This window comes from Pteropus medius, unplaced genomic scaffold (genome assembly GCF_902729225.1).
Source record: "Pteropus medius unplaced genomic scaffold, Ma_sr-lr_union100, whole genome shotgun sequence".
Lineage (NCBI taxonomy): Eukaryota > Metazoa > Chordata > Mammalia > Chiroptera > Pteropodidae > Pteropus > Pteropus medius.
Window position 1 is genome coordinate 16549159 of NW_024349797.1, and position 24510 is coordinate 16573668.

Genomic DNA, 24510 nt, shown 5'->3' on the forward strand with positions numbered 1-24510 from the left:
AGGGAGGAGGCAGGCCCTGCAGACTGAAGATGATCACAGATGGGGTGACAGACAGATGTGTGGGAAGCACCGTAGAAGGGGGACGTCTCATGGCTGCGCTGATGGCTCCTGTCGGGAGGGCGTGGTCAACGAAGCGGCAGGGCCTCCTGCCAGGAGGAGGGGTTTTCTGACCAGGGATGGCCCTCAGATCACCTTTCTTTTGGCTACAGGGGGATGCCTCCTCCCCAGCAGACAGACAGACAGACCTTCTGCGTTTGACAGAGTGCATGCTTTAGGCAGTAGCTGGGAGGCAGCGGACCAAACGCAAGACGAGGAAGAGATGTGGGAGCCGCGGACGACGGTGGCACTGTCCTGGGCGGCATGCAGTGAGCCTCGCTCGGCCCGGCGTCGGCGCTGCCCCTGCCCGCGGGCTGACCAAGGCCGAGGCTGGGAAGAGGATGGTTTCTCCTTCGGGAGGCTCGAGGCCAGCAAGGCGATGAAGTCCGGACAAGCTCAGTATCAGCTCGTGACCACTAGTGCCACTGAGGTGCCCCTCCGGCCAGCAGGCTCACACCACGGTGCTGTTCACGTCCACGCCTTTGCTGCTGTCCGAGGACGTCATGGGATACTCAGCAACACTGGTGCCATTCTCCTCCTACCTACTCCCGGGGTTTCCCTGGGTGGGAGTGGAGGCAGGGGGGGCAGGAGAGGAAGGACATGGTTAGTTATCCATGCCTGGCGGGGGGAGGGGGCCGTGCCGTCCAGTTAGCTCACCAGGCGCGGTTCCAGGTTAGCATCCTTGGACTGCTAGCTTTGTGGGGGTCAGTCAGAAGCTGCATGTGGTCTTAACGTGGGTGACAGAGAATGTGTCACTGAAACCAAGGCATAGTTGAGAGGAAAGAGGGGAGCTACTAACGATGAAACAGGGACCACAGGTTTGAATTGCTCACGACAGGTATGATCAGCCTAGTGTGATGTACGGTCAGGCTTCGATTGAAATCTCTGATTATGAGCAAACAGTCGTGAAGAGGAAAATGTGGGGGTGCAGATGGTTAAAAGAGGAGAGATCCGCAGCCTCGCCTCTGTGTCACCGTGGGAAAGTGGAAAATGTGGTGAAGTGGATGGCGGTGATGGCGAGGACGGGCCGAAGTGGTGGAAATCGGGATGCGGGTGAAGGTGGTGGCAGAGACGGTGACGATAGTGACGGTCCTGGCGGTGGTGACAGTGGATTAGCAGGTGGTGGTGATGATGGCTGCAGTGTAGCTGACGGTGGTGATGGTGGTGATGGTGATGGTGATGATGGTGGTAAATGTCCAAACTAAATGCGTGCGCACTAGTGGCTCCCAAACACGTCATGTTGAGCCATTCGAAGCTCATTCCAGAGGCCATCTGCCCCGAGAGTCACTCCTCCGTGCACACGGGGGATCTGGAAGGCTGGGAGGGGAGCTGTGAGAGGGCTCTGGCTCACTTGCTGAGGAAGTGAATTTGTACTAGTACCTTCTGGCCTGGCTCAACTCCCACCTCCTCTCTTGAGTGGCTCAGAAGGGCTCCAGCTCCCAGCCCTGGGCCTCAGCGGCTACAGCCTCCTGATCCAGGCTGTAAGTGCTGTGTCGCGCAATTCCATGACACAGTCCTGCTGTCTCCTGGGTGGATCTGAGGCCCATGGGGCTGTAGCTCAGATACCTCCTGTGTCCCTCGTAATGCTGGGGCTGAGCCTGAACTGGCCTTTGTTGTGCCTTATTTAAATTGAATGTTTATAGTCATCATTGAAAGCCCGAGGACTGATCACTTCTGCCTTCTCAAATGTCCCCAGAGCCTCCCCAAACTCAGTGTCAGAAAGACTAGTACTTGGTGACTAGTTTGATGCCCATGGGATAAAGCCTATGTGCGTTAGTTTAGGGAGGGAGGCTCTGAGAGGTGGTTATCAGTAGTTTCATGGGGTGGGATTATCAGGCCAGTTCAGACAGCACCCCGAGATCAAATCTGTTAACCCTTCCCTTCTCCCTTGAAGCAGAAGCAGCTCACAGAACTCACAAAGAAACCCAGGTGCGCTCAGTCTGGGCGTCAGGCCCAGCCACTGTGGCTTCTTCTAGAAATGCGAGACGTGAACCAGCACGTCCCCCCACGGTGTGTCATGCTTTGTGCGAAGCACTCTCAGCCGCAGATTTTCTGGTCCCCTGAGGAAGCTAGGCCTGGAGTTAAGAGTTTCATTTCATTGGGGAACTGAGGCTGAGGGAGAGCGGTGACTTGCCCAAGGAGCCGCAGCTGGTTTATGGCGGGGCCTGGACCACCACCCACTGCTACCAAGTTCCGGTCCAGACGTTTCTCTGTTAAGTCAGCATTGCCCCGGAACGAGCCTGTGGTCCAGTTAGCTTGGGAAGCCTTCCTCTCCCCAGTGCCTGGGGGTTCTCAGGCCTCCAAGGAGCCAGTCTCACGTTGCTTTCACCCAGCACATCCCGTGCTCTGGGATCCGAGACCCCCGGCTTTGCAGGGCTCAGAGTTGCCTTGTTCATGGGAACGACCGACTCTGAGCCCACCTCTGCCCCGGGCCTTTCTCCTTCCGTCCCCTTCATCCCTCCTCCCATCCCACCCACCCCTTTCCAGGGGCCTCGAGCAGCTCTGACTTGGCTGGGTGGGCTTGATTTCAGACTCGGGTGAGTTCGCATGGCCTGGGAAACTGGGGAGCGTGTGTGTATGCATTTTCTTACAGTGAGATCCATGTTCCCCAACATGAGGCCCCCGATGGACTTCAAGGAGACTCGTAAATTTATCATCAATATACGAGGGGGGAAAGGGCATCAGAATCAGGACTCCAGAAAATATTAACAGGTAAACATTTCTGGGCCCAAACTCACACTGCCTTCCTCCCTAATCAATATTCGGTGTTAGGCTGGGTCTGAAGAATCTACTCTAACAGGTTCCGGGCGGGGGAGATAAGGCTTAAGAGCCTGGCAGGCCAGAAAAGGAAGAGGTGAGGGGTCTGGCGAAGCCTGCGGGGCACAGAGTTTCTGCCCTCTTCAGATGAAGGCAGGAAATCAGCAGGGTTCCTTCTGCCAGGAGAAGATGGGAGACAGGCTTCCAAAGCCAGGCTGCTGGCCAGGGCACCCCTTTCTATGCCCTGGGGGAACAGAGTGGCTCAGACGGCCTCGTGGGAAGCAAGCCTGGCTGGAGGGACACTAGGGACCTGACAGGAAGCAGTCCTGGGCCTTCTTAGTGTCTCAGCCAGCTTCTCGGGCTGGAAGGGACGGGTGGCCCAGGCAGAGGCTCCGCCCAGCGGAGAAGGCATCTCTGGCTGGTCCAGCTCCCCAGCAGCGGCATTGCAGAGCCTGGGCACGGCAAGGGGAGAGGGCGGCTGCCCAGGGCTCCCGGCTAAGTGGACTCAGTTTGCTCCCCTCCTTCGTGGGAGCTCAGCCCCAGCCACTCTGCTACCCGGGCTGCGGCCCAGCCCACTCCTGAAGTCCCCGGGACTCGCTGGAGCCCAGGACTCCTGGAGTTGTCTACATAGCAGGAGATGGCTTCACCTTGCACCCCTGCCCCACACGGTCCCTTCGCTAAGCACAGCACTTCAGGGTGACACCGAAGTACTGACAGGCAGAGGTCACGGCCCAGTAAACCCTGGCTCCACCACTTCCTAGCCGTGTGACCTCGGGCAAGCCACTTAACTTCTCCATGCCTCAGTTTCCTGGTCTTTAAAACGGGCACAATAATGGTGTCCGTTTCATAGGCTTGTTGGGATAATTAAATACGTTAACGCATGTCGAGCACTTAGAGGAGCCTCGGGCATGCAGTAAGCGTTCCGTAAGTGTTTGTTAGCTCTCTGTTAGCTCTCGGGACTGATGCTGGGACGAAGTCAGTGGGAAGCGGCTCCTGCTGGCCAGCAGCAGCCATCGCCCCTCAGTGTACAGACTTCCTACCTAATGTGCAACCCTAGGGCTCCGCGGCGCTGGGAGCCAGCCAGGACCAGTCCCAATAAACCAAAGAAAGGCATTTCCACCTTGGTGCCGGCAGAGATGGCTACGAACAGCGCCCTACACGGCATGGCTCCTAAAACCAAGAGAAAAAGCAGTGAACTTTCTTTTGGCTGTGTCCAGGATTCCCGCCTGTCCGAGGGCGGGTCCTCCCACCTGCCCTCCTCCCCGGGCCTGGCAAGCCGCAGGCACTCCGCGTTGTCTGCCGACAGCTCCAGCCTCTGCAGAAGCTGCCTCTGCCAGTACGTCTGGCCTGGGCGGGGAGGGCCAGGACCCAGGCGCCCCTCCTCGGTCCTGCTGACAATGATGTGACAGGTCTCACCCTCAGCCTAATGCTCTGCTGGGGAAGCTGGAGGCAAAGACTAGCTCTAAGGAGCCTGAAAAGAGAGGCTGCATGCACCCTTGTCTCCTGCTCCCCATAGAAGTCTGTTAAATTAAAAGGTGGTCATGGATTAGAAGGTGATAAAGACTTAACCATACTTTCTAACCATAAAGCCCCCCACTCCCGCCCCAGGCACGCACAGCCCTCTACTCCCCTTTGGGTAGGTGAAGCAAGCCCTCTGCCACCCTCCGCTTTCTCTCTCCCTCGTTACTCTGAGTTTCCCTCCACCTTCACAGCCCTCATAGTTTTTAAAAACACCTCAATTATTAATTTGCTGGTGGTCTGTGCACTTAATCTGCTTCCTCTACTGCTGGGGGTGGGGAGTGGGCTTGGGAGTGGGGAAGGGGCTCAGTATTGTTTATCTCTTCATCCCGTCACCTAGTCTAGTCCCCAGCACACAGTAGGTGCTCAATAAATATCATGAACCAGCAGTGACTCGCCGCACAGCCCTGGGCCAGTCAGTGGGTTCCAAGGCACCCCTGAGGAGACTTGGGGGTTCAGAAGTGCCCGCTCTATTGCAAGCAGCTCAACCTCGGGAAGCTGCTGACACCAGAGCCCCATCACGCGCGCGGCCTGAGCTCGCTCCCTGGGAGCTGCACACCTGCTTAGTGTCTGCAATTAGCGGCCCGAAGGATCGGCCAAACTGTTCTTGTGCCTTTTATTGGTCTTTCAGCCAATACCTTGTAAATTAGAAGGAAATGGCTGTCAAGTGGCTTAATGGCAAATCGATGGCAGAAGGTGAAGGACCTGAGCCACGGACGGCCAGAGGAGGCAAGGGGCTCTTCCTGTGCTTGTACTGTGGGGGTGGCTCCAGGGAGGGCACGGGGAGGGGGTGGGCATCATCTCTCCACATCCAGGGCTCTTCTCTGCATGAAGGGCGTGGCTGGTGGCTGGCTTCACCCTTTAGTGTCCACAAGCCTGTGGGGCTCCCTCCCGTCCCCGCCGGGCTCTGAGGCCTGGCCTCCTCCCCAGGCAGTGGGCATCTTGGACCCTTATCTCAACGGCTCGCACTGGTCATTGCTTGTTTGAGGGGCACATTAGCCCTGGACAGAAGTTGTCTTTGCTCACAGAGCTTTGGTCATTCCTTCAGCTACTCCCCTCTCATTGTAATGCGGGGTCCCTAGGGAGGGAGGGGTGCTGTTTGATTAACACCCACGTCTCCCCCAGGGGGTGTGTGCCTCGAGGGCAGGGACTGTGCCCGAAGCTCCCCCAGTGAAGGCCCTGCACCAAGCAAGCATGGCTCGGGCTCTGGGCCCAGCCGAGCGCTCTGCTCAGTAGTGGACTGACCTAGTGGCCGTGGCCCTCCTGCCACTCAGGACCGTGGGATAGAGTCAGGGGGCTGCACCAAGACCGGGAGGGCCCTCGTTTTACGAGTAAGGAGAGCAGGAACAGGGCGGGCAGCCATTCCCCCTGAGCTGGGCAGGGAATGGAACGGGGCATCTTGATTCCCAGCCCTGGGATCTTCAAATATCTCCAGGCTTCTGGTGACCTGTGCATACCAGCCTAGGGGTGGGAGGAGGCCTGGGTGGGGGCTCTGGGGCCTGAGCATCCTATGCCTGTGGATAAAGAAGCCGTTTACAGAAAGCTCCTGGCAACGAGGCCACCGAAATGGTAACTTCATGGGGTCCCATGGCTGGGACCCTCTGCAGCTTGGAGCAGTTGACAGGGGGTTTGGGGGCCAAGCACAGGCTAGTCCCGCTGTGAGCCATGCCCCTCTCAGCCCCTGGCCTGGTTAACATGCACCCCCTTCCAAGAGACCTCTCGGGCCCCAGGTCCAGGCGGGGCGCCCCTCCTCTGGGCTCCTTCAGCCTGAAGGCCCCTGAGCACCCCACCGCCCAGCACAGAATTGGGACTTTGAGTGGCGGGGATGAAGTTCGGGTCACAGAGAATGATTAGGAAGTGCTGATTGGAGCTCCCTCCTGCCAAGGTCGCCACCCAGGGAGGGCCGAGGGGTGCTAGTCTCCTCCCAGCCCTGCGGCGGCCCGCATAACCCCTGCCACACCAAGGCAGCATCCCCAGAATCATCGCCTCCTTCCTACCCCAGCTGATTCTGGCGCCATCCTCCCAGCAGGCCGGCCCCGCAAGGCTGTGCTGCGCTGTTCGCCAAGATCACTAAGCCAAGTTCACTAGGTCCGTCCCCTGGGACTCCGGGCAGTGGGGTTTTGTTTTTCTTTTAAGAGTAGGGTTTATCACTGATTTCTCCTTTGAATGGTTTCACAGTGACATGAAATGCCGTTGTTTCCCGAGAGAAAGGCATGTTTCAGATAAATTATTAACCATAAAGAATTGGCCTGGAGCAAGAAATCGCACATTCGCCCTGGAGAGAAATGCAGACAGACAGCGGCTTGCACGTGCGCGTGAGCTCTCTCACACGCCCAGCAGAGGTCGGCCCGGGGTGGCGGGCTTGCTCTCCTACCTCAGAGTAACTTCTGCCACCTCCTTCCCCCTCCCTCGCCGCTCAAGCCTCCCTCCCAGTTGGGTTCGGGGGTGCTCGCCCTGAGCAGAGCCCCCTGTCATTGAATGTCTGTCCTCCAGTGCTGGGACGACCCTTTCGGGATTATGAGGACCTCGGGCAGAGGCCCAGAGCAGGAGGCAGATCACGGTTCGAGGGCAGAAAAGGGGCTGTGATGCAGTCCCCATCCTCCGCCCCCAAACACTCCGGGGCCCCAGACGCTGACGCCTACCACCGCGCCTCCTGGGCGCCCATGTTTCCTGATTTGCCAGTGGCGTCGGCCTCAGGAGGACCTGGGGGGAGGCTGGGGCCTCTCCTCCCCCTCCCTTCCCGCTTGGGGGCTGCACCTCTGGCCAGTGAACCGCACCTCCCGCTGAATGGCCTCTCGCGAGTCCCTCAGTTCTCCGGGTTCCTGCGGCACCTCCCCTCACCCTTGTTTGAGGGGGTCCAATCGCTCCCCCTGCTGCAATCTTGGAGTGCTTCACCAGCTCCATTTGCTCCCGGGACCCGCCCCAACCCGTAGAGGGAGCTCCGCCCACACCCCTGGCGGGAGCCCCGCCCACATCTTTGGAAGGTGTCACCTGAGGCCTCTAAGGTGAGTTCTGTGCCTTTCCAGGCCGCTAACAAACCCTGGAACCAGGAGCTCAGAGCATGTGGATGGGGGTGGAGGGCGGATAGGAGGCCCCTCTGGCTGTTCTGAGGGGAGGTGACGGTGGCGCACCCACATTCCTTCCCCAGCAACCCCCACCCCCGCTGAAGCAAAGCTCAGCAGGCCACCGGCAACACTTCCAGTCAGGTATGTTAATGTGAGTTTGTCACCCCCCATTCGTTCCCCTTGCCCTCCTCCGGCTGAAGCAGGCAGCACGTTTCTGCAGGACGAGTGTGGGGCAGAGGCAGAAGTGACTGTTTTTTTGGAAGAGCCTGAGCTTATTAAAAAGATGCTTTGCCTGTCTCTGAGGGGAGAGGAAAGGGGGTGGGGTCCTCGAGGGGACTAGTGCCCCACCATCTGGCAGTGCCCCAGGGGGAACGTGCACACTCCTCAAACCCTTCCATACCTCCCAGTGACTGCTGAGCCACAGTAAGCTGCTCAGCGCAGTGGGACAAATACCTCCCCTGTCCAGGCCATGTTTCCCTCCAGCCTCATATCCCATGTCACCAGGGTTACCTGGTGCCTCTCCTGCTCTGTTTCTTAAAACCCCCTCTGGCTGTAGCAGGCTCTCGGATCACATGTGGTGTTGCCATCAGGGTGACCAGTGACTCCCAGTGGGCGCCCACACCAGGCTGCTGGCCGTCACCTACCTATCTCATTATGGCCATTCACATATCCGCCCGGCTCAGGTGAGCAGCCTGTGGGCACAGCCTGGGTCTCACCTGTCTCTGTACCTACAGAGCCTGTACACACAGCAGGTGACCATGGAACACTTAGGAACTGGACTGGCCGTGTCCCCAGGGAGACTGCAACATGTTGCCTTGCTTTGCAGGGCCAGGTCTGCCCCTGAATCAGAGTTGTGGGGCTGTTCTGTCCATCTGTCCTTCTGGCCTCAGAGGGCCCAAACACACCCCCCTATTCTGGGCATCCCCGAGGAAGGGCAGACAGGAAGAGTGAGGTCTGTCCTCAGCCCAGTGCCAGAGTGGAACTCCCAGTGACACTCTCACTGAGCTCTGCATCCCGGTGCTGGGTACAGATTCTGGCTCCGTTGCTGCCGGCTGTGCCCCCGCGGGCAGTTCCTTTAACCCCTTCGGACCTCGGGCTCCTCACCTGTATGATGGAGCCGCCTGGGAAGCGATGCGGAGATGCAGAGATGAGCACCTTGCTGGGCCGGGCTTACGCCCATTGTTTGGTGGCATCATTACCGTTTGGAGGTTGCTTCGCAGCATGGACGCTGACGGCCGGGGCGGCGGGGGGAGGGGGGCCCAGTCTGGGAGGAGCTGTGGCACCTGGGCCCTGCCTCGCCAGCCACGTCCTGCCGCTTCCGCCCAGGACACCCCGGGCTGTTGGCCTGACATGTCCCTTCGCCCTGTGTGCCTGATCGTGCGCCTATTTAAGACTTTAACTTGATAGTTTACTCTTTTTGCTTTTGAATTATTAAACTGAAATCACATAGGACAGCCAATTAAAAGGGTAAAGTTAAATATTTTAGGTGTTAGGATTGCTCTGAATATATGGCCTCTGACTTTGGGCCTTATGGAATTTTTAAAAACGTTTAAAGAAATATGTTAACCATCTCTATGACCCTTTGGTGTTTTGCAACATTGTCCCCCAAGGTCCCTGTGCTAGGGAGGCCAATTTTTGGAGGCTTGATAAGATTAGAACTCAAGGGACGAAGCCGGAGCTGCTATGTTGTGCCTCTAGGGGGCGCCATTCACGCCCTGGCCTAATCTGCCAAACTTGTGGCCTAGGATACAGCCCACACCTTCTCAGACCCGGTCCCTGCCCCCCCTCACTGCCACCAGGTGAAGCAAACCCCAACTCAGCTGGGGGATGGTCCCTCATACCCTTTGAAAGGCAAAATGAGATGTTAATTACAGAAGTGACGGCGAGTGTTACTGAAGGGCAGTTTGCTGTTCTACCACTCATGACCCCACTGGAACATGCTACTCATTCGTCAAAACCCAGCTCAGGCGTCGCCATCACTGAAAACCTTCTCTGAGGTATCGCGACCTCCCTCTTCTCCCAAGAGAAGCATTGCCCCCTCCTCTATCATCCTTCTTCCTTGATCCGTGACTATGGAAACTGCAGAAGTTGGTACGGTACCCGGTGAGCACTTACTGTATACCAAGCACTCCAGAGTACGCATAGCTGTTTACAGCAGGTGGCTCACCACTCCTCAGGACAGTAAGATGTTGTTTCTCGTTTCTCCCATTTTACAGAGAGGGAAAGGGACAGCCATTGAGGTAAAGTGATTTCCTCCTGGTCACACAGCTGGAACTGGAGCCTGAATTCAGATCTGACTCCAAAACCCCGTCCCCACTCCAGACCAGCATAGCATCTCCCTCCAGTGGCCCCATCAGCCACCCTGCAAGGATTATGTCTATACTCCCAGGCCTTGAAAGACTTCTTGATGTCAGGGCCTGCAACTTACAGGTAGGGCCACTTTATACCACAGTGGGCCTGACATGTAATTGGTGCTCATCAAATGCTTGCTGAACTAAACTCCCTAAAAATGACGGGGCTATAATGTCTGAGATCAACTCTAAAATATTTCAGCAAAGAAAAAGCTAAAAGGAAAAGAGATGTAGCAAATATTAGCCAAACCTTGATAACTGTTGAGTCAGGGTGAAGATAGATGGATGTTCACGGTATGTTTTTTTCTGCTTCTTGTATGCTTAGTAATTTTTATAATTAAAGAAACATATGATGGGGGGCGAGCAGAGGGGGTCCCCTCGGGGCTCCGAGCTGGTGGGTACTCACCTTTTTATGGCTTTGTAGCAAATGATGGCGAGCACAGTGAGAAACACCAGGGAGGCACAACATACTGCGGTGACAATCACCAGCCCTGACCACCAGCTTTCCTCCACAGGGCACGAGGTAGAGTTGGGAGCTGAAAGAGACAGGAGCAGCCTGAGTGTCCCCTGGTAGAGAAGCGGATCCCGGCCGGCGTCAGAGGCGGACCGTCTTGGATGACACCAAAGGTGGCCTCACTGCCAGCCACAGCCCAGATGAAGGCTCTCTGACCTGTCCTGCTGTTCCTACCCCCACTCCGGCAGCAGGTGACATCATGGCTGGCCCCCAGCCAGGCGGCACGCTCCAAGCAGGGGTGAAGCGCCGTGCCACGGGCCATCCATCCTCCCTTGGCATGAGCTAACTGACAGCAAGGTCAGGTTTAATTTCCCATGAAAAATAACAGAACATCTCCTTCTCTCAGTTGAGGCATTAGATCCACTTCCTCCGAAGGTGGGGGTGGGAAGCAGGGCTCCTGGGGACACTGGGGGTTGGGGAGGGGAAGGAGAGGAAGGAAGCTTAAGCTTTGTCAACATCAGTTCTTAAGCTAATTTCTTGAGAAGGGCACGCTGTCTCCCTTCCTGGAGTTGGCCCATGTGGTGAGTACCTGCAGGGGCGGGCCGAAATTTGGAAAAGTCTGTCATTGACAAAGCATCGGACACCGGGTCCTTTTGTTGTTACTCAATCCATGGGGTCCTTGGATGAACCTGTCCTCCCCCTTGGCTCAGGCTCTGTGGGATGGACTTGCATCCCAGGTATAGACAAGGATTGCAAAAAATTCACTCTTCTGAGAAAAGCAGCCATCACACAGTTTCTTCCCAGAGGTCCTGGAAGACCCAGATACGACTGGAGGAGGGGAGAGGGACAAGTGTGGGGGGATGAGAAAGAGAGAGAGGAGAGAGAGAGAGGGAGAGAGGAAGAGGAGAGAGAGAGAGAGAGAGAGAGAGAGAGAGAGAGAGAGAGAGAGAGGAGTGAAAGGAGAGGGAGGGGGAAAGAGAGAGAGAGGGGATGTTGGTGGGGGATGGATGGATTGATGGACAGACACACAGACACTATAGCTTCAGGCTGGTCTTCGGGACGTGAATACATGCGAAAGTGGACATCTCAGTCGATCCCCACCCTGGGGGCAACCACTACTCTACTTTCAAAAATCACAGATTAGATTCGCTTGTTCTTGACATTCATGCAAACGGAACCACGCGGGGTGTGTTTTGTCTTCGCCTCCCTGATTGAGCAAGTGGTTTTGAGACTCGTCCACGCTGTGGCGCTTCTCAGTAGCTCCTTCCTTTTCATTGCCGGGCGGTACTTCATTGTGTGAACGCACCACAGTTTATCTGTTCACCTGCTGACGGACACCTAGGCTGTTTTGGCTTTTGTGAGTAAAGCTGCTGTAAACATTTGGCTACAGGTCTTGGCATAGTCATGCTTCATATTTGTCTTGGACAGACACCTCAGGGTAGGCTCGCTGGGTCCCCTGGTGTGCCTATGACACTTTCTAAGGAAATGCCTTGCTGTTTCTCCCCAAGTGTTTGTCCTCTCAGACTCCTGTTTGGAACAAGGCAAGTCGGAAAGAAGGGGGTGGGTACAGGCTCCTAAATTATCAACCCAGCAGCTGGGTCAGGAGATCCAGGAAGCCATTACGTGCTTCTCGGGGAACAAGTTTTATAACCCCATTAACAAAAATGCAAGGTCCCCAGGGGTGGACCTCGGATCATCACAGAGACCAAGCTGATTCAGAAATGCTTTCTGAGAAATGGCCGGGACAAGGATGTCACCAAACCACATGGCTCCCCTCAGCCAGGGTAAGATCAGCCTTCAGAAACCCAAAGTTGAAAAGTTGTAGAATATAGAATTCAAAATAGGAATAAACTCTAAAATAAGGGAAAGGCGATCCAAAGAGATTCTCATCTTCCCCACGACGAACTTCTTCAGTGCTTTTTTTGTGATATAGCCAACACAAAATCCTCCCCCTCAGAGGAGTCCTCATTTGGGGGTGTCCCTGGCTTGGCTGTGTCTTCCCAAGGTGCCTCAGAGTAGATCTAGGCCCAGCCTTCTCTGCGGCAGTGGTCACTGCTGGGGAGTCAGAGAAATGACCAGATACACAGGTGTACCCCAAAGGGTTTGCCTCCTTGTTGTCACTGCAAAGGGAAGCAATTTTGGTTTCTGTCAATCCCACCTCAGGCTGTCAGCGCACAGACGCCCTCACACCTGCTCCCCTGCCACCCCCCACCCCCAATGGCTGGCATGTCACTCCAACACTCCCATGGCTGGGAAAACATCTCAGCCAGGCCGCACCCCCTCCAGAGGGCTCTTGGAAATATAGGGGGCTGTCTTTGGTGGCCACAGTGAGCCCAGCAAGCTACGGATGTTATCGACTACCTTTACCTGAACAGACCCACACAAGGTAGAACTGTCCCTTGAAAAATGCCACCAGGGTCCCTGTTGAGAAATGCCATCAACTTAAAACAAGAGCGGATTCTAAACCTCGCGTGGAATTTGACACTAAATTTCAGAGCGCCTCTTTAATTTACATTCATTCTTAATGAAGTGGGATTTTCCTTTCTGCTCACTCTTTCCAAAACCATGTGGAAAGCAGGAGACTTGTTTGAGAGGGTCCTTCTGCACGGGGCACCCTGGAATATTTAGCAGTGTACTGCTCACCACATGTGTGTGATGAAGCCACCCAAGCGAAAAATACTAACAGATATGAAAAGAGAGAGGTATTTTGTGAAACTTAGTCCTAGGTATAAATCTTGGATTTTGCCAAGAAAACAGCTATTGTGTTGGAAGAACTCATCCTTACTCATCCTCGCTTAAATCATTCTTTTTACATTAGAAAAGCTAAGGGAATGTTGGAGCTGGAGAAAGCCTAAGAGGTATCATTTCAGAAAAGAGAATTAATGCTGGGGTTTGGGATCAAGCAGCTTCCCCAGGGGATAGGGTTGGGACCCCCCGATCATTGGGCTGCAGGCCAGGTCTGCCCCTGCCTGAACTTCCTTCCCAGATGTAATAAGACAGCTCATCATGTGAGCAGAATGATGGGTCATATTCGAGAAGACAGCATCATGAAGGTGCTCATTCATTCATTCATTCATTCATCCGTCAAACAGTTCCTGAGCACTCTCTGTACCTGGCACAGTGCTAAGGGCTGAGAATACAAAGATGAATTAGATGTAAACTGTGCCCTTACCAGGTCTGCTGCCAGTTGCCCATGGATCATTACAAAGCTGGCCAAGACCTGACTGCCTTGCTGAAGGAGCCAGCAGCCTCCAAGAGGAGAGATATGCCGATGTGCAAGGCGATGGTCATTTATGGCCGAGGGGAGGAAGCCACAACGTGCTAAGGTTCTAGGGGGAGGGTGACGCCTGTGAGAGGCAGGTGGTCACCGGGGATGGCTGAGGCCACCAGGGTGTGAAGTGCCACACCCGAGGCTGCCCGAGCCCTGTCTCCTCTGCCATTCTCCCTTTCTCCTGGCCAAGATTCTGCAAATGTGACAGAAAGGCAGGAGCTGTCATGACATCTCGAGGGTGGCAACACCCTCTTTCCTGGGACTCAACGAGGTTTTGCCTGCTGTCTTCATTAAACACTCCTGCCCCCTATAGAAGCGATGGCAACCAGGGAGAGTGATTTAGAACTGCCTGGGCTCGGTTTTGCATTATCAAAGTTTTTCTTTTTAGCCCCCAAAATGCATCAGTAAAAGCTTCTCTTTGGGACTTCCGCTTCCAGCAGAGATGAAGTCACAGGGGCCACATCTGACTTCCCACACACCTGAAAATCCGAAAAATATACCAACTATATAAAACTGGTTTTCAAAACAGTGGACATCAAGGCAGCAAAGCCGCGATCCCACAGAGACAAGAGACAAAGAGGCGAGCTCTCTGGCTGCCCAGCCTGGGCCTGGAGAGAGCTTCCGGACTGCGGGCCCAGGAGGGCGAAGCCAGCCCATTCGGGAAGCTGGGGAGAGGGCCAGTCCAAGAACGGAACGAAGCAGATGAGGAAACTTCCAGAAGGTGAAGACCACTGAGGGCGCACGACTAAATCTACCGATAAACATACGATCGCGCATCGTGGCGAGCGCTAGGAAAGAAATGGAAAAGAGGTTAAGAGGCCCCCACGTCTTGTGGGAAGGGACCTAGGAAAGCATGAGGGTGGGGTGTCGCTGCAGAAGCGCCCATCTGAGCGGGTGTCAAGAAGGCTGAGCAGACCAAAGGACTTCCGTGGGGGGGAGGGGGGAGGGGCTCGCGGGACCTACCAGTGGTCCCGTGCCATGGAGGAACCGTGTGGGGACAGGCAGGCCAGGCCGCCCCCAGCCGCTCTCAGTGACAGACACCTTCCCTATATTCCTCACGGGCTTTTTGTGACAATCAGATGTGACGAGGAAGGCAGCATTCTTGAAGGTTCCAGGAGTAGCAACCACCATTTGCTTATCACTGGCTCCAGGGCACGCTGCTGGTCTCAACGGTGCAGAGTCTATGTGTACCCCCGTTTTGTAAGTGGGGAGACTGAGGCCGCAGAGCCAGGGGCCTGTCAGGATGTGAGCCCAGGTGTGCCCTGTGATGGTTCTCACGGCAATTTCAATACATGTTCACGTAGGACCCGGGAACCTGTCACTTCTGTCTCCTCGTGGGGGCTTGTGCACAGGAGATGTGTGACTGACGGGAGGGAACAGTGAGGGATGAATGAATCAAAGGAACAGCGATGTGAATCAGAGAAAACAGCCTCAGTTTGGAAGATACCTTTCAACGGTTCTTAGAAGGGAGTGATAGCCATGGTCTTTGTTTTAACATCACTTATCCGTGGGGAGATGGGAGCTCAGCCTCTCGACCTTGTGTGTGGCCACCTTGAGAGGCCAGCGCGCGGCTGCCCGCTTCTTGAGTGCCGCCCGAGTGAGTGCCAGACACTGCCGGGCGCGCAGCGGGCCTCAGGGGCACCGTCAGACATCCCTTCTAACTTTCAAAGTCTTTGGTGACTCACACCCGGGATGCCTGACCGGTTTTCTGGCTGATCCTGGACGGCATACTTAATTGGCCTTAATCAAGCTGGGTGAGGAGGCGCCTGCTGTTGCTCTCTGCTTCGGGCTTCTGGAAGCCCAGCTCCCAGCCCACCAGGCCGATCACGGCCACTGACGATTCAGCCCAGCGTGGGTCTATCCGGGGTCCCCAAGCCGTAGAGATCAGTGTCCTTCAAGGGGATGCGCTTCCCAAACAGAGGCGGAGGAGGTCCCCGCGCCAAGGGACAGTCATGGCACTGCTGGCCCTTAGGGCTTGTAGGGTCCTCTTTGGTTGCGCTCTCTCTAGCCCACGTGAAGGGGCTCGAGGAAACCGTCGGGCACACCTGGGAGGGTGCGCATGCTGCGTATGGAGAACATGCCCCAAGCCAACTGGGCGCTGGGGTGCGGAGGGGCGTTCGCCAGCGCATGCGCCCTCGCCCTCCTCGGCGGGCTCACCTAAAGAGCCGGTTGGTGTTATCTGGCTCATGAGGATGGCGAGGGGGTCCAGGAGCTCTGCAAAAACACTTGTTGAGGGCGGAGCCTGTTTCATAGACCCATAGGACAAAGGAGGGCGCCGAGGCTCAGAGGAGGGGGAGACCCTGGTTCTCAATCTCTCAGCCCCCGAGGGCGTCGAGGACATGGGTTTTCAGAGCTCGCTTCGTGGGCTCAGGGCCCTGTCTCTTTCACTGCCTCTGTGTCCCCAGCCCCAGAGTCCACTGAGGAGGAGGGGGCGGAGCAGGGCCCTCGGCCTCCTCCCTCTCTCCCCACCCCCGCACAGCGCCCATTGTCTCCCAACACAAGGGGCCCACTCAGGCCCACTGCTATCCATTCATGGGCACGGGGCACCCACAGGGAGGCCTGTGCCAGGCGTCCACCCTCCTGCACCGGCCAGCTCGGGAGTGGGGCACTTACTCATTTCCTACCCGGAAGGGGCCAGAGGGTGTGGCAGGACTTTAAGACCACAAACGCAGGATGGAACATGTCACTATATGCACACTTTTGGAATGAGCCCCCATTTCCAGAGAGAAAGAAGTCACCTCCGTTGGCATTGCTCCAGATGAAAACAGTCAACATCTGTGTCTCAGCTTGGGGGGCCCTGCCATCCTGTCTCTGCCACCGAGGACTCTGGCTGCGGCTTTGGGTGCCGCAGATTCCCCCTTCATAAGTCTTCCTGATTCCTCTCAGACCAGAGGTTCCCGCAGCAGGAAACCCCAGGGGGCAGAAGGCATGAATTCCTTAACCACATTGAACAGACACACAGGCAGGCACGGCTCCTGGGTGCCCGTGTGTGTGCGTGCCCGCCTTTTCCAGAAGGGGCACCCCCTCTCCACTCTGAAAGAAGGGAGTATGTTGAGGACACTGCAGCCTAAATGGAGGTCCCTGCCCCTGACCCAGGGCTGGAGGGTGAGCGAAGCACCGGGCAGCGGGCTGCACTGGGCCCGCTTTGGGCGCCGTCTGTCTTGCCCACCACGCCTCCCGCAGTCCTCCTGGCAGTCCCGCACTGGCAGTCCCGCACTGCCTCCCGAAGCCGGCCAGGAGCCCCTTCCTGCTGCAGTCAGCCGGGCTGTGGTGGGCAGCTGTGGCTGAGCCTCTGGGCTCTCATCTACCATAGAAAGAAACTGTTGGCTCGTGGAAGCTCGTACGGCGAGGGGTTCTGCCAGAAGACAGACCCAGGTGTGCTACCAGGACTGACTCAGAACTCCAGAGGGGCCCGAACAGCACGGCTGACCGGGCTGGACACCTCGCTGGGCTTCACAGGAGAGTTGCCAGGGCCCCTGGTCCTACCGGCCCCCAAACACCCTCTCTGCCCTCGGCCTCTTCCCAACAACCACCCCACGCGTGCAGCATCCCTCAGACGCCCACCTCCTGTGCTGGTGGCATCCGACAGTGAGCTTCCCGCTCCCTGCCCTGCCCACCCCCCGGCTCAGGCCTCAGCCTGGAAGGTCGGCATTCCCTCTGCTCCACGGCTAGGCCGCCAGCAGCCGAATTCTGTGGCCGAGCCCTCTAACGCCTTCTCCACCTGCCCTTCCTCTCCCCACCGGCCTCTCTCCCCAACTCCGCTGGTTCTTGCTCCCCGCCCCTCCTCCCTAGGGTACCTCCCCTCGCTGAGCACAGTGGTTACCCCCGCTGGCTTCGAATCAGAAGGACCTGGAGTTAAATTCCAGATTCTGACCCTAGGAAAATAATTTACTCTTTAATTTCAGTTCTTTCTCTTGCAAACTGGGAGAGAGCAACAGAACCTCTTCCTCAGGCTGGTGCAAGGATTAAATGAGATGCACATGAGAGATCCTGCAGGCAGCAGACAACCCCCGGTGGCCCACTGCAGAGTACCCTGGGCATTAGGGAAGCCTCTTGGAGGAGGTGATGTTTAGGCTGAGCCCTACAGGGTCGGGGAGAGAGGTAGCCAGCCTGTGCAAAGGTCCTATCAGGGTTGGCCTGGGCTAGCAAGGGAAGGGATGGGGGCATGGACAGCTGGGGCCCCAGCCTCTCTGCTCCCCATGCTGGTGCCTGGGACCTCCCCACTGAAGGGGCCCCTGGCCCTTCCATCCGTGACTCTCAGCCTGTTGCCCGAGCTCCACGGGACACTCACTCCTCTGGTTTATTTATTTCCGCCTGGCGTCCTGGGCACAGAGCCCAGCGTGGTGGCAGTGTGGCTGCTTATCATCAAGGACACTGTTCTCAGGCTCGGCTCCTAAGGGGGTCATTTTAAAAAACACCCAATACATTATTAATAATTGTCTCCATCATTCCTGTGCCTAATTAGGAAGGGATATTTATGAATTGGGTCTAAGTCTCTATGACTTCTCCTGATGCCAGGGAGCGATGTGGGTGGCCGCCGAGGTGGGAGCCGAGAACAGGAGGCCGCTGCCCAGTGGAATGAATTCTGCTTCTGGTGGCAACTGCAGAACACGTCTCCCCTTGTTCTTCGCCCAAACAGCCTCTTTGTGAGGCTCCCGAGAGCCAGGACTTGTTACTCAACAACCCTTCTCTGTTTTAGTAGCTGCAGTCAGCCCTTTCTCTGTTCCTGGCCCTGGGTACCCTCCCAGATCTGCTCCTACCTGGGCTGTGGATGCACTGCTGCCCAGAAGGGCCCCACTTGCCAGCTTTAGAAACAGTGCAGAGTTGTCGAGAAGTGACGAGATGGTGCCACTTCGGAAAAGCTCCGGGTGACCACTCGAGCCCACCCTCATTGCCCTGACTCATCATCATTCAAGCGCTAATCCATACCCTCAACACACATCTGCTAAGAGCCTACTGTGTCATACACTATGCCAGGTACCAGGGATATGATGGTCGGCAACACAGATAGGGACCCTGCCCTTGTGATGCTTACGATCTGCTGGAGAACAGACTAATACAGTAATCACTAGATAAACACACACTATGGTTCCTGCCTCACGGAGAAAGTAAACTGTACATGTACCTTAGGCACAAACAGAAAACTATAAAACAGGAAATAATAATGCCCTGAATGCGGGGAGCCAATGTGAGTTGACTGAGAATAGTGAGCTCATCTTTGTTAGATGCTCATGACCTTGGGATAGGAAAATGCATCTGTTGGTACATATTAAATGCCCAGCAGAGTCCCAAGCACTCAGCTGATACTCAGTAGGTGTTGGATCACTTTCTCTCCCTCTAGAGGGCACTTAACAGATGATAGGGCCTACTAAATGCCCAGTCAGGTAGAATCTTCTCTGTCTAAACAATTGTAATCATTTGGAGGAGGGGTTCAGGATCAAGTCAGACAAATGGTTGATAAACTCTGGCCCACAGGGCAAATCTGGCCCAGCACTTGTTTTTTTGTAAATAAAGTTTTATTAGAACAGACATAACCCATTTGCTTACGCATTGTCATGGATGCTTTCTAGCGAACTGAGCAGCTGCAATAGAGATTGTATGGCTCACAAAGCCTGAAGTATTTACAGAAAAAGTTTGCCTACCTCTACCTAAGGCAGCCTTCACTTGACATTCTTAGGTAAGCTTCAGAGAGCTGTCTGAGGGTACCCTGAAATTGTACCCCAAGATTTTATTTTGCAAGTGAACATTCCACTCCTTCCCTTTTATTTTTAGAATGGCCCTTTACTCCAAATGTCACACCAACACCCTGGTGGAAGGTCCCTAGGCATGTGGCACAGGGCGCTGTGGCAATGTGGTGAGACAGCAAAGGTCAGGGGCAGGCAGAGCTGAATGTGGACCCTAACTTGGCCACACCGCATCTGCTAAGCGACGCCAGACAAAGCACTGGAATGACGCGCTCCTCGTCAGTCGACCAGGGTGAGGGCACTTCGTGGCAGGTCGGTGGGGGACACCCGCTACAGTGCCAACTGCCATCCCGGGCCCTCTACCGGGGCAATCGACAAGGAGCCGGGCTGCCATGACAACCGTCCCCCAGAGGCAGGTCTAGGGCCTCGGGCAGAGGCCATGGGATTCGGGCGGGTTTAGGACCGGCCCCCAGGAGCCACTTGCACTATCTGTCCTTTAGTGCAGCAGCCTGATTCCTAAGGCAGCCGTCCCTGCCAGGTTCCAAGGCTCTGGCTTCTAATCTGATGACAGGCTGACCCTCAGTGTCGGCGGCTTGGTTCCATGCCTCTGGATCCATGCCTCTGGCGTTTTTAAGCAAACGAGAGAGTCACTGGCCCTTCCTCCCTCCCACTGTCCCCTCTAGGTACATCTTGGGGTCTTTTTGTTTGTCAGGCATTAGGACATCAGCTGCTACCTCTGCCCGCCAGTGTGGGCCATGGAGGTGCACATGACAAGAGGAAGCTGCTTCCCACCTGTGCTGGGGTGCAGGGGACGTGCGGCTCTATTTGACTCTCCCAGTCACCTGCAACTCTTCTCTGGAAGATGGTCCCAGGGCCGCCGGGGCAGCTGAGCCCACTGTGGAGAGCCTGGGAATTTACTCCCCCACGCCCCAAAGGGTCCTTGGCCAGTGACTGACAGGTGCCAGGTGGGACAGTCCAGCTCCCGGCTGCCGGCTGGGGATGACACGAAACATAACTAACCTCCAGAGTCCCCTTCAGAGCAAGATCAGGCTCGGGCCTTTGCCGAGCTGGGCCTGAGGTTACACCCTCGCTGTCCCTCTCCGCTGTTGCCTCTTGGGAATGTGTCCTTTAAAAATCCTCGTCTCAGCGCTGAGAATAGATTCCACGTGTGGAATCTCAGATATGAGGTCACCGAGGTGCTGGAAGACCCCGGCCTGCCTGCCAAAGAGATGAAATTACATCCCGGCAGGATTTATGTGGTTTCTCAGTTGCGAGTGATTCCCTCCCAGAACCACCTTTGCTAGTTCTCTGGACAGAGCCTGTCTTGTTTAAAAGGTCCTCGTTGGGTTAAGCTAAGACCGATTTTTGTCCCGGTTGTGACTATGAGGGGATGAGGACCTAGCGAGAAAAACCGCAGCTGCTCAGTTGGCCTTTGTTAAAAAGAAGAAAAGAAAGAAAGAAACCTGGAAAGTCTGTGGCTTTGGGACAAAACCATAGTATTAAGGGCAAAAAAAAAAAAAAACCCAAAAAATAAAACAACCCATCTGGATGGTCCATGGTTATACTAGCCACATGTGACTTTTTTAATTTAAATTAATTAAATTAAATTAAAAATTCAGTTCCTCAGTTGCACTAGCCATATCCTAAGTGCTCAATAGCCACACGCAGCTGACGGCTACCTTACTGGACAGCGCAGGTGTGAATCAGTTACGTCATCGCGGGAAGTTCACTGGTTGGCACCGGTCCGGAGTGATGTGAGGTAAGATGGCTTTCCTTTCCCAGAAGGCAGCCAGAGGGTAGTTTTTGTACGCCACTGACAGCAAAATAAGAGCCACGTACATGCCGACAGTGCTATTTTCAAAGCACTTTTTCTTAGATTTTAAAATTTATTATCATATCCCGTCCCCTCTCCCCCTGGAGATAGACAAGGAATTATTAGTACCATTTTATAGGTAAGGAAACTGAGGGCTCCTAAGGGCCAAAGAGGCAAAGTCACAGAGCTGCGGGAAGGGTGACAGAGTCGAAGCTTCCGAGCTGTAAGGCTTCTGATGCCGCTGCTGGGGGAGTTCCCCCCAAAATGGGGACAGCAGTGCGGGGACCCGACAATTCCAATCTCTGATGAGCTGGGCATTTCTAACGCCCACGGTCTGCATGCACCCTCACTCATTAAATAGCCACACGGCTTGCAGAGTGGACACTTGTGACCTAAAAGGTGGTCCTTTTGCCTTCGAGATAATAACGGAGCAGAAGGCTGCCCCGTGGCTCCACCCTCAGGGATGAGCGGTTGTGCCACTGCCTGTGGCCCACGGGAACCCCGCTACTGCTACCCATGATTAACTTCTGTCCGAAGGATGGGCATGCCGAGACTGCCAGGTCTCGACTTGGCAACCAGCTCCTGCCTGGTTAACTTCATTCTTTCTGGACAAGCAGCTCAGTCTAAAGATTAAGACAACACAACCCAGCCCCTGGCATTGCACTGGAAACCCTTTGAACTTCTGCAAGCACTTCATCAATCTGGACCTCCGATGCCCATCTGCCAGATGGGAGTCGTGACCACTACTGACAGTTTGGGCCAGATCATTCTTTGCTGTGGGGGTCTGTCCTGTGCATCCCCAGCCTCTACCTACTAGATGCCAGTAGTAGCCCTCCGACCAAATGTTTCCTGGGGAACAAAATCTACCAATTGAAAACCAGGGCTGGAAGGTCTCCAGGGCTCTTCCCTGGCTCCTACGCTTGGTGCAGAGACGGAGGCCTCCAACATGGCACAGCACAGACGAGTGTACCACACCAGTCCCAGCCCATGGAAGGGTTAAGCTCGATGGCCTTCCAGCAGGAACCTAAGATTCCAAGCCAACTGCCTCCGCGGTGACCCTGGGCTACTCAGAGGTTGAGCAGTGGCACTGCCTGTAAGTGTCCAAGAAGAGGCGAATGCACTCTTCCATGGCACCCACAATTCTCCCTGCCAAGGCAGGAGACAATGTGACTTTGCCACCCACAGTCCAATTCATTCTAAATCTGAAAACAAGGAGCCCATTCATTTTCCAGAGGGCCAAGGGCAGGCCAACATCTCTTCCAGGAAGTGGTGGCCTTTGGCCTTCTCTGATTGCTGGCAAGGGTGACAGAGAAACTTGGGAGCTAGGAACAGGCACGGCTCATATTGTCTTGGTTTTCTCTGGTGGAGGAAAGGATATAAACCAATGGACATTCCTGCCTGACCCACCTGGCAGAACTTGGTCATCTTTTCCAGAAGAAAGGCCTAACAATAGGGGTTCTAGACTGACCCTTGCCTAACCAGACCCCCTGACAACTGGAGGGCACAGTGGAGCAAAACTTCTCTGACCTGCTCTGGGTGAGCTGCTCAGGGTCGCAGACCAAGATGCATTAAATCCCATGTGAATTAGGAACGTCTTTCCCACTGGAAAAAGATGCTACAATCGCCATCTACACAAGATCATGGCCACTACCACCCATGTTCATGGACGTTCTGTACTGGGCCTGCCAGGTGGTTTCGGAGCCTTCGCTAGTGTTTCTTATTTGTCATCTTCGAGGAGATGAGCAAACGCCTAAAGTTTCAGAAAATTTTATAAAGGAATATCTTCATATTAAAAAAATTTCATTGAGCTTAATAAAGAATAATAACAGTAGCCACCTTGGCTAAGCATTTGTTGAGCACCATGACGCGGGTGCTAATTTAAATCATTCGATTCGATTCAGGAGACGTGGGTGTCACTGTCCCCATTTACAGAAGTGAGAACGAGCTCAGCGAGAGGTGCCAATGCTGGAGCCGGGGTTCCAGGACAGGGCGAGGCTTCGGTCCTTTTTCTTTCTGCCGCATCCTACTGCAGATTAGGCAAAGATCAATGTCAATGGCGTTTAGTGGCAGGGTGCCTTGGTCCAGCTGGAAGAACAGATTCTGCCATGGCCTCCACCCTGTGGTTTCCACGAGGAATATTTACGACTCTTGAGGGTAGCGGGCAGCACTTAATCCGTGGGAGAGTTCGTGAGAAGGAAGCAAGACCTGGGGGTTCGAAGTTTGCTTCGTGCCCACCTTGGGTTCCAGGAGTTAGGGGGAAAGGGCTGATAATTCTCAGCAAGGGAGAAATCGGGGAGTAATTTTCTATATCACGTTCAGGATGAAGTCTCCCATTTTCATTCCTATAGTCATTCTTCCAAAAGCCTGTGGACGTTGGACACCTCAGCAACCCAGCCACTGCCACCTGTTATTTTTCATGACAGCTGGCCACACGGGTCACCGTAATCGACTGTCTCATCATCTTCCTTTGACAGGGACATTAAGGGGGCCCCAGAGGTGAAGACTGCCTCATACAGACAGGGTGACACTTCAGGAACCAGCCACGCCCACCTGCTTTAGACAATAGAAGTTTCCAGAAACAAAGGCCATGGACCGAGGCCCTGAGGGAGGCTCCGCCAGCTCTGCCTCAGCCCCTCACCTGGCTCTGACACTTCCCAATTCCAGGGGCTCTCCTGAACCATAATGTGTAAAAAGTAACCCCGAAGGTCCTCCAGACATCCAGAAGCTGGCCGGTAAAAGGAAGTGGAAGCCTGAGGCTGAGGCCAGGTACCCAGTTCCCTTCCCCAGAGGAAACCAGCGCTGTCACAGATTTCTGATGTTTCCTTTCAGATGGCAGGCCTGTCTGTGTTCATGTACATTCCAAGTGAGAGCACCTGTTATGGGCTGAATGTTTGTGACCCTCAACACCAAAATCCATATGTTGAACGCTATCCCCCAGTGTGATGGTCTTAGGAGGTGGTGTCTTTGTGGGAAGTGATGAGGTCATGAGGGTGGAGCCCTCATGAATGGGATTAGTGCCCTTATAAAAGGGATCCCAGTGAGACCTCTCATCCCTTCCTCCACGCAAGGACACAGCAAGAAGGCATCTTCTGTGAACCAGGAAAAGAGCCCAAATCTACCTCTTTGGGGATAGAGGAGGGAAAGGAAGCTGTCCTCTTGAAAAACAGAAAGGAAAGTGTAGGGTTCTTAGGTCCTGAGGCTGCAGTCAGCCTCTTCTTGGTTGCCTCAGCTTCTTACCCCTAGGTGGGTGGCGGAAGGCCCCACAGCCTCTGTTCTTGCCCCCCGCCAACCCCAAAAGATCAATCCCATCCCATGGCTTCAAATACCAGCCAGATGCTAACGATACCCATATTTATTGCTTTAGCTCCAGCATCTCCTTCAAGCTCCTGACTCAAACATTCAACTTTGACTCAGTCTCTCCATGTGGATGGTCCACAGGCCAGCTCAGATGTCACGAGTCCGAAACCACACTGCTTCGATCACCCCTCAGCCCCCTCCTCT

The 24510-nt window shown here is 55.1% G+C and overlaps 1 protein-coding gene across 1 annotated transcript in view; it reads right to left on the reverse strand.

Annotated features, from left to right (window-relative positions):
• Positions 1-214: 214 nt before the first annotated feature.
• PRIMA1 (proline rich membrane anchor 1) overlaps positions 215-24510 on the reverse strand; it is a 45181-nt gene continuing 20885 nt past the window's right edge. The window contains 3 exon segments of the mRNA XM_039884085.1: positions 215-641; positions 1397-1405; positions 10194-10323. Of these exon segments, the coding sequence (XP_039740019.1) occupies positions 548-641; positions 1397-1405; positions 10194-10323 (233 nt within the window). The 3' untranslated portion in view covers positions 215-547.